The sequence below is a fragment of the Protopterus annectens genome, chromosome 2.part2 (assembly GCF_019279795.1).
Source record: "Protopterus annectens isolate FY-2018-M chromosome 2.part2, PAN1.0, whole genome shotgun sequence".
Taxonomy (NCBI): domain Eukaryota; kingdom Metazoa; phylum Chordata; order Ceratodontiformes; family Protopteridae; genus Protopterus; species Protopterus annectens.
The window spans coordinates 114174971-114189812 of NC_056730.1; the positions used below are offsets into that span (position 1 = coordinate 114174971).

Here is a 14842-nt window from a genome sequence, read left to right on the forward strand (position 1 = left end):
CTAAGCCACCTAAATCTTTGGCTCCCAGTTTGGAGCCGTCGATGGGTGAAGCTGTTCCTTCTGCCTCGGTTCAGGCCGGAACCGATTTATACCTGCCTCCCAGTCAGTTCCGACTCACTCTTCGGAGCCGTTGGGGAGTCGAAAGAGATCTAGGTCTCCCTCCCTGAAGTCGATACGCTCAGCTCCGAGGTCTCCTCTGCTCCAGTCGGAGCACAGTCATTGGTCCCACTCTTCTCGGTCCTCAAGGCTTTCAGATCACGACGTGGAGAGAGTGGTCAGTAGGCTGTTGAAATCGCAGGCCCTAGCAAAAATGTTGTCCAGCCCCCCTCATCAAGTGTCAGCTCTGTCCATGTCTGCAGTTATTCCTCCTTCGACTCCTCCCTTGAGCTCAGAGCCGGAGTTCGTTGAGGTTCGAGTCGTGGAACCGTCTGCACCGATACTTTCTCCTTCGGTTCCATCGTCGGCTCCGATCACTTCCTTGGTACCGTCCTTGGAAGGGTCTGGGTGCCAAGACTCCCTCGTCGGCTCCGAGGGGGCGAGTGGCATCGGAACCTTGTCCGACCCCGTTCTCCCCCTCGGAGCTTCGGTGCAGGTGAGCTCGGCTCCTACATCGGCTTCGGAGCCGTCCCCCATGGTGCGGAGAGGGATTCCGATCTCTTCGGAACCGGAGCCTTCTCGGCATCCGAGCAGGGATGCCTTCGAGGTCATGAGGAGTGTGCTGGCCCCTGAGTCAGCCCCATGATCATCCCCATCGGCTCCTCCCACCATGGTGCCTGCGTATGCCTCTGCCCCTCTTCCAGACCCCAAGCGTGGGGAACCAACGCTCCAAGGCACCCCTTTGGGTGTATCTTCCTCTTCCGAGTCCTCCCCTGATCATTCAGAGGAGCCACCTCGTAAGAGGAAATGCAAGAGGAAGCATGTTGACTCCCCTGAGTCTGTCACATCAGACTCCCCTGAGTCTGTCACATCAGATACCGACTTAGAGGATTCGGAAGGGTCCCCGAGATCTCCCTTTGAAGATGTCTCTTTCTCAGACATCCTTGAGATGCTTAGACAGAGGGGGAACTGGATTACCCTAAGCCCTTCCGAGAATGAGTCGGTATTCCTGGATGCGTTTGGATCCCGACCTTTCACCTCCTGGGTGTCTCCGCCTTTTGACCCACTGATGTCTGTGGTGGCTCGGAAGGCGTGGTCAGCTCCAGACGCAGTGGAACCGACCCCCAGAAGACCCGCTAAATTCATAACCTCACCACAGGATAAACAGTTTTTGACCAAAGGTGTTCCCGTTGATGCCATGGTGGTAGCGGCGGTCACAAAGAAGGAGTTGGCTGAAACGTCTTCATCTGTCCATCCCCCTAACAAGGAGTCCAGGACGATGGACAGATTTGGGAAGCGGATGTTCTCTTCAGCGACCTTTTCCATGAGGTCTCTGAATTATTTGTGCCACTTTGCCCGTCTTCAAAGGGATCTCCTTAAAGAGCTTGGAGATACCCTCCAAGATCCATCAGCTGAGGGTGCCCAGGCTAAGGCAGCCTCCCAGCTGGCGACTCTTAATTCAGTGGTGAACTCCTCCATGAGGCTAATCTCTTATGCAGCTGATGGTGTGACTAGAGCCGCGGGCACAGGTGTTGCCCTAAGGAGACGCGCTTGGATGCGGCTATGTAACTTTGCGGAGCCTTTCAGAGCGTCTTTCACCAACACCTTTACCAGGTGTGAGCAGGAAGGCAAGACTCTCTCTGCCATGGGAGTTCGTTTTTCCACTCCTTCCAGACCATATCCCAAGGGTCAGAAGAGTGGAAAGATGTGGTTCCAGAAATCCCAGGGAGCCTTGCCGGACACACGTGGTGAGTTCCCATCCAGGGGCAGAGGAGGGAACAATAATAGACGCCGCCCTCTTGGCAGACGGGGTCTGCAAAACCAGGGCAGCAGAGAATCCTTCTCTGAGAAGCCCTTCCAGCATCCCTGAAGGGTTGCCCGACTGCCCACCTCAGGAGGCAGTCGGGGGAAGATTATCGCTGTACCCAAGAGCCTGGCAAGACATAACACAAGAGAAATGGGTACAGTCTGTTATATCTAGAGGCTACAGAATTCCCTTTGTTCGCACTCCCTTAGTGTTAAACAAGTCCCTTCCAGATGTTCCACCCAATCTAAGGGATCAAGCAGTTCAAGAAATTTCAGAACTGCTAAGAAAAAGGGCCATCCAGCAAGTCCCAGCAGACCAGCAAGGATCCGGAATTTACTCAAGGTTCTTTTTGGTACCAAAAAAGACAGTGGACTGGAGACCCATTCTGGATCTCAGCAGACTGAACAGGTCTGTACAAAGAACGAAGTTTCGGATGGTCACGCTACAGTCCATTTTACCCTTTCTGGGCCAGGACAATTGGATGTGCTGTATAGATCTTCAGGATGCGTACTACCACGTCAAAATGGACAGACGCTCCAGAAGATTCCTTCGCTTCCGGCTGGGAACCAGCCATTATCAGTTCAGAGTTCTGCCTTTTGGTCTCACCACAGCTCCCAGGGTGTTCACCAAATGTATGGCAGTAGATACCGCTCACCTGAGACGGCAAGGATTCCAGGTGTTTCCATATCTAGATGACTGGCTCCTCACTGCTACCACCAGGCATCACCTTCTGCGAGCCAGAGACTACACTATCGAGACTTGCTCCAGACTAGGTATCTCAATAAATTTCAAAAAGTCTGCATTGTCGCCCTGTCAGTCTATCACCTTTATAGCTGCAAATTTAAATACAAAAGACATGTCAGCGAGCCTTCCACCAGACAGGGTATTAGTGATTCACCAACATGTACAGGTCTTATTAGCATGCAAAAGAATTCAAGCAAGGTTCATCCTCCAAACTCTGGGTCTCATGGCAGCAGCGATCATACTTGTTCCTCTAGCTTGTTTTCACATGAGGATTCTCCAGTGGCTGCTTTTCACCCAATGGTCCTTCCAGAAGCTTCCCATGTCTCACATGATTATGATCACAGAAGTATGCAAAAAGCACCTTGCGTGGTGGATGGTCTCCACATCAGTGCCCCGGGGCAGACCATTTGTACTTCCCCCTCCAGTTGCTACGGTGACCACGGACGCCTCCCTGATTGGGGGGGGGGGGGGCATTATCAGGGCAGGACAGTCCAAGGCACCTGGCAACCTCACGAGTACCACCTGCATATAAACGTCTTGGAGATGAGGGCCGTGCTTTTAGCGTTGCAAGCTCTTCAGGACTCTCTTCCTACCAGGACCATTGCAATTCAAACGGACAATATGTCAGTAGTGTGGTACATAAACAAGCAGGGCGGAACCAAGTCCTACCCCCTATGTCGAGAAGCACTCAGACTCTGGCAGTGGGTGATCTCTTCCCAATGGTTTCTGATTGCAACGAACATCCCTGGGAAGTCCAACGTCATAGCGGACAGGCTGAGCAGAGCAATTCTCATGCCTCACGAGTGGTCTCTGAATCAAGTAGTTGCGGACCAAATATTCCGCAAATGGGGCCAACCTTTCTGCGACCTTTTTGCCACCCGCTTCAACAGCAAGTGCAGCAATTTCTTCTCTCTCCTTCCACTTCCCGGACATTCCCCCAGAGGCGCTCTAGTCCACGATTGGCCTCAGGGACTTCTTTATGCATTCCCTCCATTTCCCCTAATTCCGAAACTAATACAGAAAGCTTCCATATTGGGCTGCAAAATGATCCTCATTGCTCCTTACTGGCCTCGACAAATATGGTTCCCGTTCCTGCTTCTTCATCTTCTCGAGCAGCCTTGGACTCTGGACTTAGTTCCAGACCTTCTGATACATCAATCGGGCGGGCTGCACCAATCCCTGCAATCTCTCCAGCTCACTGCTTGGTTGCTCCACTTCCATCCTTAGCCAGGCTTCCAGATATCTCCCCCTCTGTGCGCGAAATTATTTTATCATCGCACAAGTCTACGACTAGAAAAACGTACGCTAGTAAGTGGAAACGTTTTTCTTCCTGGGCAGAGGCTAAGAGTGTAGACCCATTTTCAGCCCCTGTACACCACATTTTGGATTTTCTTGCAGAACTCTTTAATTCTGGGTCCGCTTCCGCTACAATTAGAGTTCAGTTAGCTGCAATTTCAAATTTTCACATTGGCCTGTCAGAAAATAATATCATGTCTCATAAGCTATGTAAAGCCTTTCTCAAAGGGACCACTCTGCTCAGGCCTCCAGTCAGAGATCCTCCACCTCCGTGGGATCTAAATTTGATTTTAGCTTCTCTAATTTTGCCCCCCTTCGAACCTGCAGCATCTTGTTCCTTGAAGTTTTTATCTCTTTCTGGTAGCCATTACTTCAGCCAGAAGAGTTTCGGAACTTCAGGCTCTTTGTACCCGTCCTCCATACCTAGTGTTCCACAATGACAGGGTTGCTCTCAGGACTAATCCTTCCTTCCTTCCTAAGGTTTCTTCAGAGAATATCTTGAATCAGTCCATAGACCTTCCTGTGTTTTTCCCAACCACTCCAGCAGGGCGGAATATAAATTGCATCAGTTAGATGTTCACAGGCAACTATGCTTTTATTTGCATAGAACTAAGGGCATAGGAAATCGGACCAACTTTTTCTTTCTTATGCTGAGGGTAAACAAGGTCTTCCAGTCTCAAAAGTTAAGGTAAGGGCGCGGGTTAGGCGTGTGTGTGATAGTGACAGAATTTAGGGTTAGGGCGCAGGTTAGGTGAGTGTGCAATAGTGACGCACCTTAGGGTTAGAGTTTGGGTTAAGGTAAGTGGGTAGATAGTAGTGTATGTTTAGTTTAGTGTAGCGTTAGATGTAGGAATTTGTGTATGTGTGTGTGTGATTGCTGTTTGTTTGATGTGCTTGTGTTGTGTGTATGTGTTTCGGAGCAGCAAATTTTTTTCATCAGAAAAAAAATCGCTGTTCTGAATGTTCGATATTTTCATGTTTAGATGTTTTGGGGCTGATGAAATAGCGTTCGTTATTCGATAACGTGATATAAACGTGTTCACAATTGCCCCCCCGGGACTTCGTTATGCTTTTCCCCCATTCCCTCTAATACCCAAAGTTCTTCAGAAAGCAAAATCGCTGGGTTGCAAGCTAATCCTCATAGTATCTTACTGGCCTCTTCAGATTTGATTCCCCTTCCTTTGGCCCCATCTCCAGGAGGAGCCTTGGATCCTGGACCCAGTTCCAGATCTTCTGATACATCAGTCAAGAACGCTCCGCCCTTCTATTCAGACCCTCAAGCTGACAGCTTGGGTTCTCCAATTCCCATCTTAGCCAGGCTTCCTGACATTTCCCCTGCAGTACGACTTTTTGATCTCTTCTCACAAATCTACAACTAGAAAGATTTATGCCAGCAAATGGAACAGGTTTCTCTTCTTGGGCAACCAAAAATCATATTGATCCCTTTACTGCACCCATTTCGAAAATCCTGGGATTCCTGACTGAGACTTTTAACCAAGGGGCAGCCACAGCTACAATTTGAGTTCAGCTAGCTGCTATTTCCAATTATTATGTTGGAGAAATGGGCTCAAACGTTATGCCCCACAGATTATGCAAAGCTTTCCTGAAAGGTACTTTCCTCTTGAGGCCCCCAATAAGAGAACCACCTCCTCCTTGGGATCTAAACTTAATTTTAGCTTCCTTGAGTCTCCCTCCTTTCAAACCGGCTGCTACCTGTCCTCTGAAGTTCTTGACTTGAAAAACAATCTTCTTGACTCAGCTTGGAGGGTATCAGAGTTACAAGCTCTCTCCATTCGTCCCCCTTATTAATTTTTCACAAAGACAGAGTTTCTCTCGGAACTAATCCATCCTTTCTACCAAAAGCTTGCTCCGAGTCCAATTTAAATCAGTCAATAGAACTCCCTGTTTTCTTCCCATGTCATAGCAACGAGGCAGAATATAGACTCCAACAACTGGATGTGCTTAGGCAGTTATGTTTCTACTTGCACAGGACAAAAGACTTAAGAAAATCCGACCAATTGTTTATATATTTTCCAGAAAACAGAAAGGGTACTTCATTCTCAAAAATAACCTTATCAAAATGTCTTGCAGACACCATCACCTATGTCTGTAGTTCACAAGGTAAGCAACTTCCAGGAAAAATTTGTGGGCATTCCACTAGAGCTTTATTTACCTCTACGGCATTTCAGGCTAGACTGCCTTTGGACTCAATTTGTGCAGCAGCAACTTGGGTTAATCCTCATACCTTTATCACTCATTACAAGGTAGATGTAGCCTCCCGGAACAGGGCATCCTTTGGTTCCACGGTTCTGAAGAGTCTGTTCCCTTGAGCCACCCGAGAAAGAAGGTGCTGGGTAAGCTGTCCCACCAAGCAAGAATGAAGGCAAGATAGGGACAACATAACATAAAGAAATTATGTACTCACCATAATGTTCCATGTTTGTTGTCCATGATCTCGCCTTCTTTCTTGCATCCTTCCCACCGTCCCCCCTTCCTGGAGGATTGAGAGGAATTATTTGGTTTTGGCTATTTGTGCTATGATTCCCTTCCTGCCTCGTGAATTGAATAGGCTTAGGGCCTACCAACGTTGTATTCTGGTACTGATTAGTATATATGTGTGTGTGTGTGTGTATGTATATATATATATATATATATATATATATATATATATATGGGTCTACTTCATATGATCGAAAGTTCATTTGATAGAAACTCATTTGACTGAGACCATAACACCGAAATTTCAAAACACTGAAAACCTATTTGACTGAAAACTCATAACACCTAAACATTACAGTGAATGATAAATGCCCTTTTCCCCACTGTAGTGCGATCATGGAGTTAGAATATATAGTTGGGGGGCGTAGCCCCCCACATAGTTCAGGTAAATATTGTTTTTTGCAAAGAGTTATTCATTGCAGTTATAAGTATCCATGTTTATGGTTTAAAATGTTTGAAGTATGTGGGGGGGCCCCGCCCCCACACCCCCCCTAACTATATATTCTGTTTCCAGGATCGTACCACAGTGGGGGAAAAGGGCATAATCCTTGAAATTTCATGGAGAAGATAAATCACAACCCTACAAGAAACAGTCCCAATGACTTCCCCCTGCCTGCACCAAGCATTTATCTGCTAGCAGCTGTCTTAGGGGGAAAATTTGCACTTTTTTCTCAAAATTGGCACATTATAACCCAGGACAAGTGGGTTCTAAACATAGTGTCACAAGGCTACAAATTCCTTTTCCATACCCTGCCAAAGGCAAATAGCTGGCCAGATCTGCCAAAAAGTCAATGGGCAGAGGCACAAAAACAAGTCTCGTCCCTCATGGACATGGGGGCCATTCAACAAGTACCAGAGCAAGAGCAGGGACAAGGATTTTACTCAAGGCTGTTCTTGGTACCCAGAAAGAACAAGACCTGGAGACCAATACTGCACCTATCTATTCTGAACACATTCCTGGATATACCAAAATTCAAAATGTTGACTTTGCAGCAGCTTCTGCCCATGCTGGGCAAGAATTCTTGGCTTGTGACTTTAGACCTAAAAGAGGCATACCTGCATGTCCCAGTAGGTTCATAAGTTCATAGATTAGTACTAAGCTAACTGCCCTTGCGAGCCATTTTAAGCTTAGCCAATTATCCCTTGCAATCGAGCAATCATGCAGAAGATACCTCAGATTCAAGGCTGGCTTAATGCATTACCAATTCTCTGCACTGCCCTTTGGCTTATCTACTGCGCCCAGGGTCTTTACAAATTGCATTCTGCAGACAAAGAGGAATACAAATATATCCTTACTTGGACGACTGTCTAATTCAAGCAGAGAACAAGGACATTCTTCTACAGCATCTGGCATTTGTGAAAAGACTTCTAACATGCCTAGGGTACACAGTCAACAAAAAGAAATCAAAACTAGTACCCTCTCAAGAGATAATATTCCTGGGTGCAAGCTTAAGTACAACTGCCCAGATGGCTTATCTCACACCAGACAAACAAAGGCAACTGACTACCTATTTCAAAATGTTGGCAACAAAGGCCCAGTTATCTGCAAGAAAAATTCTGCAGGCTTTGGGCTTCATGGCATCCTGCATCCTACTAATTCCATATGCAAGACTGCATATGAGGAAACTTCAATGGTACCTAAAAAGTGTTTGGACTCAACATTGCCACAACCTGGAGACAATGATTACTCTCATTCCCTGCCTGCAACAGGAATTTCGATGGTGGGCGAAGGCTTGTCACCAGAACAAGGGACAGCCATTCACATTACCCCCAGTCAGGCAGACACTAACAACGGATGCATCAGATTATGCCTGGGGGGGCCCACATGGCAGGAAGATGCATTCAGGGCACATGGTCCTCAAACCAAATGCATCTACATATCAATCAAAAAGAGATGCTAGCTGTTCAAAATGCCCTGACAGCCTTCAAGGACCTACTTCATCCGGGAATCTACTGATAAAGACAGACAACACCACGGTCATGTGGTATATAAACAAACAGAGGGGCACACATTCTTACCCACTTTGCAGACTAGCCATGACTTTGTGGGACACAGCATTGACTTACCAACTACATCTACAGGCACAATTCCTGCCAGGAAAGGAAAATACTCTGTCAGACGAACTAAGCAGAAACCTCATGGATCCCCATGAGTGGCAACTGGATCCACAAGTCTTCAGCATGATAACAAGGAGTTGGGGATGCCCAGACATAGATCTATTTGCCTTCCCTCACAACTACCAACTAAATAGATTCTGCACAAGGACTTATCACAGACAAGCATGGAAAATGGATGCCCTATCTTTCAGCTGGAAAAACCTATCAGTGTATGCCTTTCCTCCACTGCCACTACTCCCTAAGGTACTCCTAAAGGTCAGATAGGAGAAGCCAAAAATGATACTGATTGCCCCAGACTGGCCCCGCCAGTACTGGTATCCAATCCTAAGGAACTTGTCTTATTGCCCAGCTTGGACCTTACCTCAAATACCCCATCTACTGTCCCAGCAAAACAATCGGATCCTGCACAGCCAACTCAGGACCTTAAACCTGTCAGCATGGCGGATAATGTAATCATACAAAACACACTTCTCAGTAAAGCTGTGACGGATGTCATTTTGGAAGCCAGAAGGCCTAGCAGTAGAAAATCTTATGCTGGAAAATGGAAGAGATTCTGTGCTTGGAACCAGGCACAAGGAACTGATACAGCTGTACCAAATATTCCTCAGATTTTGCAATACTTAACTGAGATGCTGGACAAAGGCCTGTCTTTTTCATCAATTAAAATTCATGCCTCTGCCATTTCGGCTCATTACAATACAGAGCCACCAATCTTTTCTCATCCTTTATTAAAGCAGTACCTCAGAGGAGCCAAAAATTTAAGGCCCCCAAGGAGATCACCAATACCTGCATGGGACCTCAACTATGTCTTAGAAAATCTCACCCTGCCTCCTTTTGAGCCAGCGGCTACTGCTGATATAAAGTTTTTATCTTGGAAAACAGCTCAGCTCCTAGCAATAACTTCTGCAAGACGAGTTTCAGAGCTACAGGCACTCATGGCTGTGGAACCTTTTATCATGTTTTATCCAGACAGGGTTTCTCTGAGGACAAACCCGACATTTATTCATAAAGTGGTGTCCAGTGTGGCTCTTAACCAAACTATTCATCTGCCAACTTTTTACCCAAATCCACAGAACAAGGGGGAGAGAATTCTGCATTCCTTGGACGTACACAGACAGCTTAGATTCTACTTGGACAGAAACAACGTTTTCAGGAAAACAGAGCAATTACTAGTGGCATATGCTGCAGGATCACAAGGAAAGGCTATCTGAAAGCAGACTATTTCAAAGTAGATAGGCCACTGCATTTATTTCTGCTATTTGCAACATGGCAAGCCAGTACCTAAGGGCATTAGGCCACATTCAGCCAGAGCTGCAGCCACTTCAGCAGCCTTTCTCAGGGGAGTGCCAACCAAAGACATTTTGGAGGCTGCTACTTGGAGTTCAGTGCACACCTTTACAAAGCACTATCATCTGCCACTCTACTCTAAATCCAGGGCAGGTTTGCCACTGCAGTTCTGCAGGGCCTTATAGCCGCTCCTAATGCTGTTTAGCTCCAGCCTCCCAACCATAGCTTTGGGACTCTACCCAAATGTAATGACTACAACAGTGAAACATGAAGAACATAGTACAGTTGTGTACACTTATCATAAATATAGGTGTTCGAGTGTATTCACTGTTGCAGTCCACCCGCCATCCCCCTTTCTTATGCTGGAACTTATCTTTCCTTCTCTGATTTATACAACCTATGTGGTGTATTTGCTTGTAGATGAAGGTAGAGTTTATATTGGCACATGTATTTATAGATATATATATATATATATATATATATATATATATATATATATAAATTTTGCCTACCCTTTTAGGGGGCACCTGACACCTGGGGCAAGAAAAACTGAAGAAAATGGCGTTGGCTGCTTCTTTTATACCCCTGACGTCAGGGAAGGGGCGACAGCAGCCGACGCAGGACCCAAGACTTTGGAATTCAGGCCTACTGAGTGCAACCTGCCAGCAGGATTACCCAAATGTAATGACTGCAACAGTGAATACACTCGAGCATCTACATTTGTGGTAAGTGTACACAACTGTACTTTGTTGATAATTAGATGTGAGTGAAGTTTTATAATTAGATTCAATAATGATACCTAGATAATTAATATTGTTCTTCCATCCTGAGAGCGTCATTTTGAATGAGACTTTCCACATATTTTTTTGAGCTTTTGAAAAGGGGAAAATGGATTAGCAGAAACAGAAAAAGAAAGGAAAGAATAAGCCTACCAGGACTCCCAGCTACCCAGAAATAGCTGCATCTTCTTACAAGAGGGAAAACAGACATTTTCCAGGTCCCTTAACTCTCCCTTCCAGTGTATAGTTGTCCAGACCTCACAGTGGTAGGCCAGAAGTGTTCTGCCTTATGTGAAAAACTGGCATTCTGTGGAAACAGGTTAGTTTTAGAAGTAATGTGCTTTACATTTTATCAGCAACCTGAGCTACCCAAAACACTTCAGAACTGCCTTTTTGTAGCCTTGTACCAGGTTCAGAACTCAGTGCAGGAAAAAAAGACCATAAAACCACTGCTCATTTCTCCTCAGGTAGCAGGTTTCTATTCGTATTAGCAGGATTCTATTCGTACTGTTTACCTTCCCCATAAGTATGACTCACTCAGAGCACTTCTTGGTCAGTAGCCATAACCAAGCTTTGTAAATGTACAGAAGTTCAAAATTTCAATTCCTAGTGCTGCTACTAAACCCAAAAGGGGCTTAGATGATTACAGTGGACATGAAAGATGTCTGTTTTCAGATTCCTTCCATCCATATCAGAGGATGTTCATAAGGTTCACAGTATTGAAGGAACAGTTCCAAGTTCTTCTCCCTCCCTTTTGGCCTAGCCAGAAGCTTTCACAAAAACATGTCCCCTATATATTGTCACATACTATACTGAAGAATGTTTGCATTTATTTTTCTTTCTGAACAATTATCTAATGGTCAGTGACTCTCTCAGCAACTTTTCGGCAACTGAGACATGGTTTTGCATGTGCCCACAGACCATAATGTTAACTGTGAACATAGGAGAATTTATACTTGGTACTTTGCGAATCAGTACAAGGCGTTTCTACTTCTGGAAGAAATTCTAGATTTCTTTGCAGAGTTTTGAAAGGAGTTGACAGTAGCAAGGGACAACAGCATCACTGTAGAGTACATTGTCTCTTATAACTGTGGTTCCATATGCCATAATACACTTGAAGAGGACCAGTTGGACAGAAGTGCTGTGGTGGTACTAGTCCCCACAAGCATTTGACCACAATTTCACCTGAAAAAAAAATGATTTTGACAAGTGTATATTGGCAGATTCCACTGAATAGCTTCAAAGGAAATATTAAAGTCAGATTATTGCAGCAGGTATGTCAGGTTGTGTTTGGAGAGTCCACTGTTTGTGCACTTTTCTTTAAGACTTTTTGTATCTGCCACTGGACTGTTTAAATGTCATCATGAAGGAGCTGTGATTGATGTGGTTGTCCTTGAAGGCTTATCACAGTTTAAAACAGCCACAAGTTATGGCATGGATCTAAATGACTGTCGTATGGTACCCAAACAAGTAAGAATGTGTGAGCAGGTAGCACAAGTTTTTGGTTTATGAGCAGAAGAAAAAAAAATCCCTTTTCTCCTTTCTACCATATTTTCCTGACTCCAAGAGCTTCTTCACTTCCCTATATGAATCAGGCTTTGTGTATTGTTTATCAGAATGCATGTCGGCTTTGTCAACATGTCTGCATGTCTGCTTTGGCCTACTCTAGCTTCCTTGATATAAATTAATAATTTTTATAGGAGCGTTTGCATTTAAGATCCACCCCCCAACAGGTAAGGAATTTTATTTTTTTATGAAAATGAACACTACAGTCCACTGGAACTTGTACAATCTGCTGAAAATAAGTTGTCCTGAAAGACTATATTTTTGGTAGCTGTAGTTATCTGCCAGAAAATATCAGAACTACAAAACTATATGTAATGTGATAAATCAATTAAGGCAGGCCAACATTAAAAGTGAGCATTTTATTTAGCCTGAAAGTAGTTTCTAAGAAAATTTTATATTGGTCCATACAGCTTCTTATCAGTATTAAAAGCATGAAAACAAGGGGGGAGAGAGACTTTTTATAGGTTCATAGGTAAGTCTAGGGTAACTGCCCTTGTTCAGCATTTTAAGCCTAATCAATTTTCCCTGGTGAGAATCAAACCATGTACCTCTCGTATACGAGGCAAACATGTTAACAGTTATGCCATCCCACAACAAAACTCTACTCTGGTGGAACTCAATCCTACAACCTTTAAATGTCTTTTACTATTTCACTAGAAGCCCAAGACACTGTCCGTTGAACTACACACCCCCTTGTGCTCACTTCGTGTACAGGTAGCACCAGTTTTATGTGAATAAAGCTGCCTATGTCTGGAAGCATATCATCTTGCTTATTTTTGCCAGCAGACCATATCACAGTGGCTGGATATTTGTATACTTGTGTTGTAGTCTCGCACGTATATAGTTTTTTTTCTGTTGTAATCTCCATGGTAGGTCTTTGTAGTAGGGAGTGGTGATCATTCATGTCACCATTTTCAGCAGCAGCTTTTTCTGCATTTAAGGGTGTTTATTCACTAGATAAGAGGCTGCCTTCAGATGAGGGGTTTCATATTTACCAGACATTAGAGACTGGGTTACTAGTGTTGGAACATGGCCAGTTTCTCTGGAACTATCCAAAGTTGTATAGTTTGACATTCTTCCAATGTCAGGGATTGTGGACACTACTTCTTAGGCTTCTACACACATATTATGGATAACTGATGAAATAACTTCTCAAGTAATTAGTTCCTTGAAAAGGAAGCATTTCCTCATCTGTGATCATCTTGTTTTCCTGCTCATTGCTAGTTTTGTTAACTGTGTTTAGGTAGACAAGTTTTATTGTTATACTTCTTTGAGGGTTTGCATTTCATAGGTAATCTCCTTTGTCTTCCCCTAATAGTAGAAGACCCCACTTTCCTTTGGAGAAGATAAGTTCTTTGGAAGCATCAGAGATAGCTCTGTTGCGTGGCCATTATACATTTTAAATAGGACAGATGTCTGCTAGACTGACAAAACAGGTATTGCTGGGAAAATTGCTCAGATGGGGAACCAAAGAAGGTAAAAATGCCCATATGTTGTGGGTAAATGAAGAAATGTTCCTTTTTAAGCTCTACTGGTAAGTGCTTCACTTAGCTTTTCTCTGTGAATTGCTGATGTGCTACATTTTAAAATGGTGTGTATCTTTTTGATATCAGTACATATTAACTTTGTGTCAGCTTATCAGCTCAAAATAGAAGCCCTGTCTTAATTTCTGTGTGTGTGATTTGCTTCCTGCCTAGGTAACATATGTAAGAAATACATCCTCGGAGCAAGAAGAAGTGGTGGAGACCTTACGGGAAGAGATCAGGATGATGAATCACTTGAACCATCCAAATATCATAAGAATGTTAGGTGCTACATGTGAGAAATGCAACTACAATCTTTTTGTAGAGTGGATGGCAGGTGAGAGCAAATTAATTTCATATTGCAGTAAGAATTTCAGAATTGGTGCTGAAAGCAGAATCCTCTGTACATCTAAGCCTTGCCTTGGTGTTGTGGGATGACTTCTTGAGCCAAAGGACTATTCCCTGCAGATTGACCATTCTTTATAGATTTGGCTGTGGCTGCTTTCACATACAGTGTACTATTTATGCTCTGTATTTGAATATATTTTTAACAGTCTGTGTGTGTTTGGGTCTATATTAGCACATCGAAGTTTCAAAACTTCGAATGTTCTAATATCGACCCCTATTCAGTGAAAGCTGAAAACATTGAACATACAGAACAGCCAATTTTTTCCTAGGGGAAAAATGTGCTGTTCCAAAACATACACACAACACAAGCACACCAAACAAACAGCAATCCACACACATACACCTAAAATCTTACACCTAACCCTACACTAAACTATACATACACCACTAACTATCCACTTACCTTAACCCTAACCCTAAGGTCCGTCACTATCGCACACTCACCTCACCCTCTCCCTAACCCTAACTCACCTACCCCGCCCTAACCCTCACGTCCACACAATCGCACACTTACCTAACCCACGCCGTAACCCTAACTCACCTAACCCACCCTAACTCTCACGTCCACACAATCACACACATACCTAACCCGCACCCTAACCTTAACTAACCTAACCCGCGCTCAATCGCACACTTACCTGAACCCAACCCATAACTTTCCACCACAGTGCTGAAAATACCGAACCAACAGAAACAGACAACTGAATTCCTTCCCTAGG

The 14842-nt window shown here is 44.5% G+C and overlaps 1 protein-coding gene across 1 annotated transcript in view; it reads left to right on the plus strand.

Annotated features, from left to right (window-relative positions):
• Positions 1-14842, plus strand: part of MAP3K1 (mitogen-activated protein kinase kinase kinase 1) — an 886724-nt gene that overhangs the window by 769415 nt on the left and 102467 nt on the right. The window contains exon 16 of the mRNA XM_044063789.1: positions 13890-14052. Within this exon, the coding sequence (XP_043919724.1) occupies positions 13890-14052 (163 nt within the window). The remainder of the gene's footprint in view (positions 1-13889; positions 14053-14842) is intronic.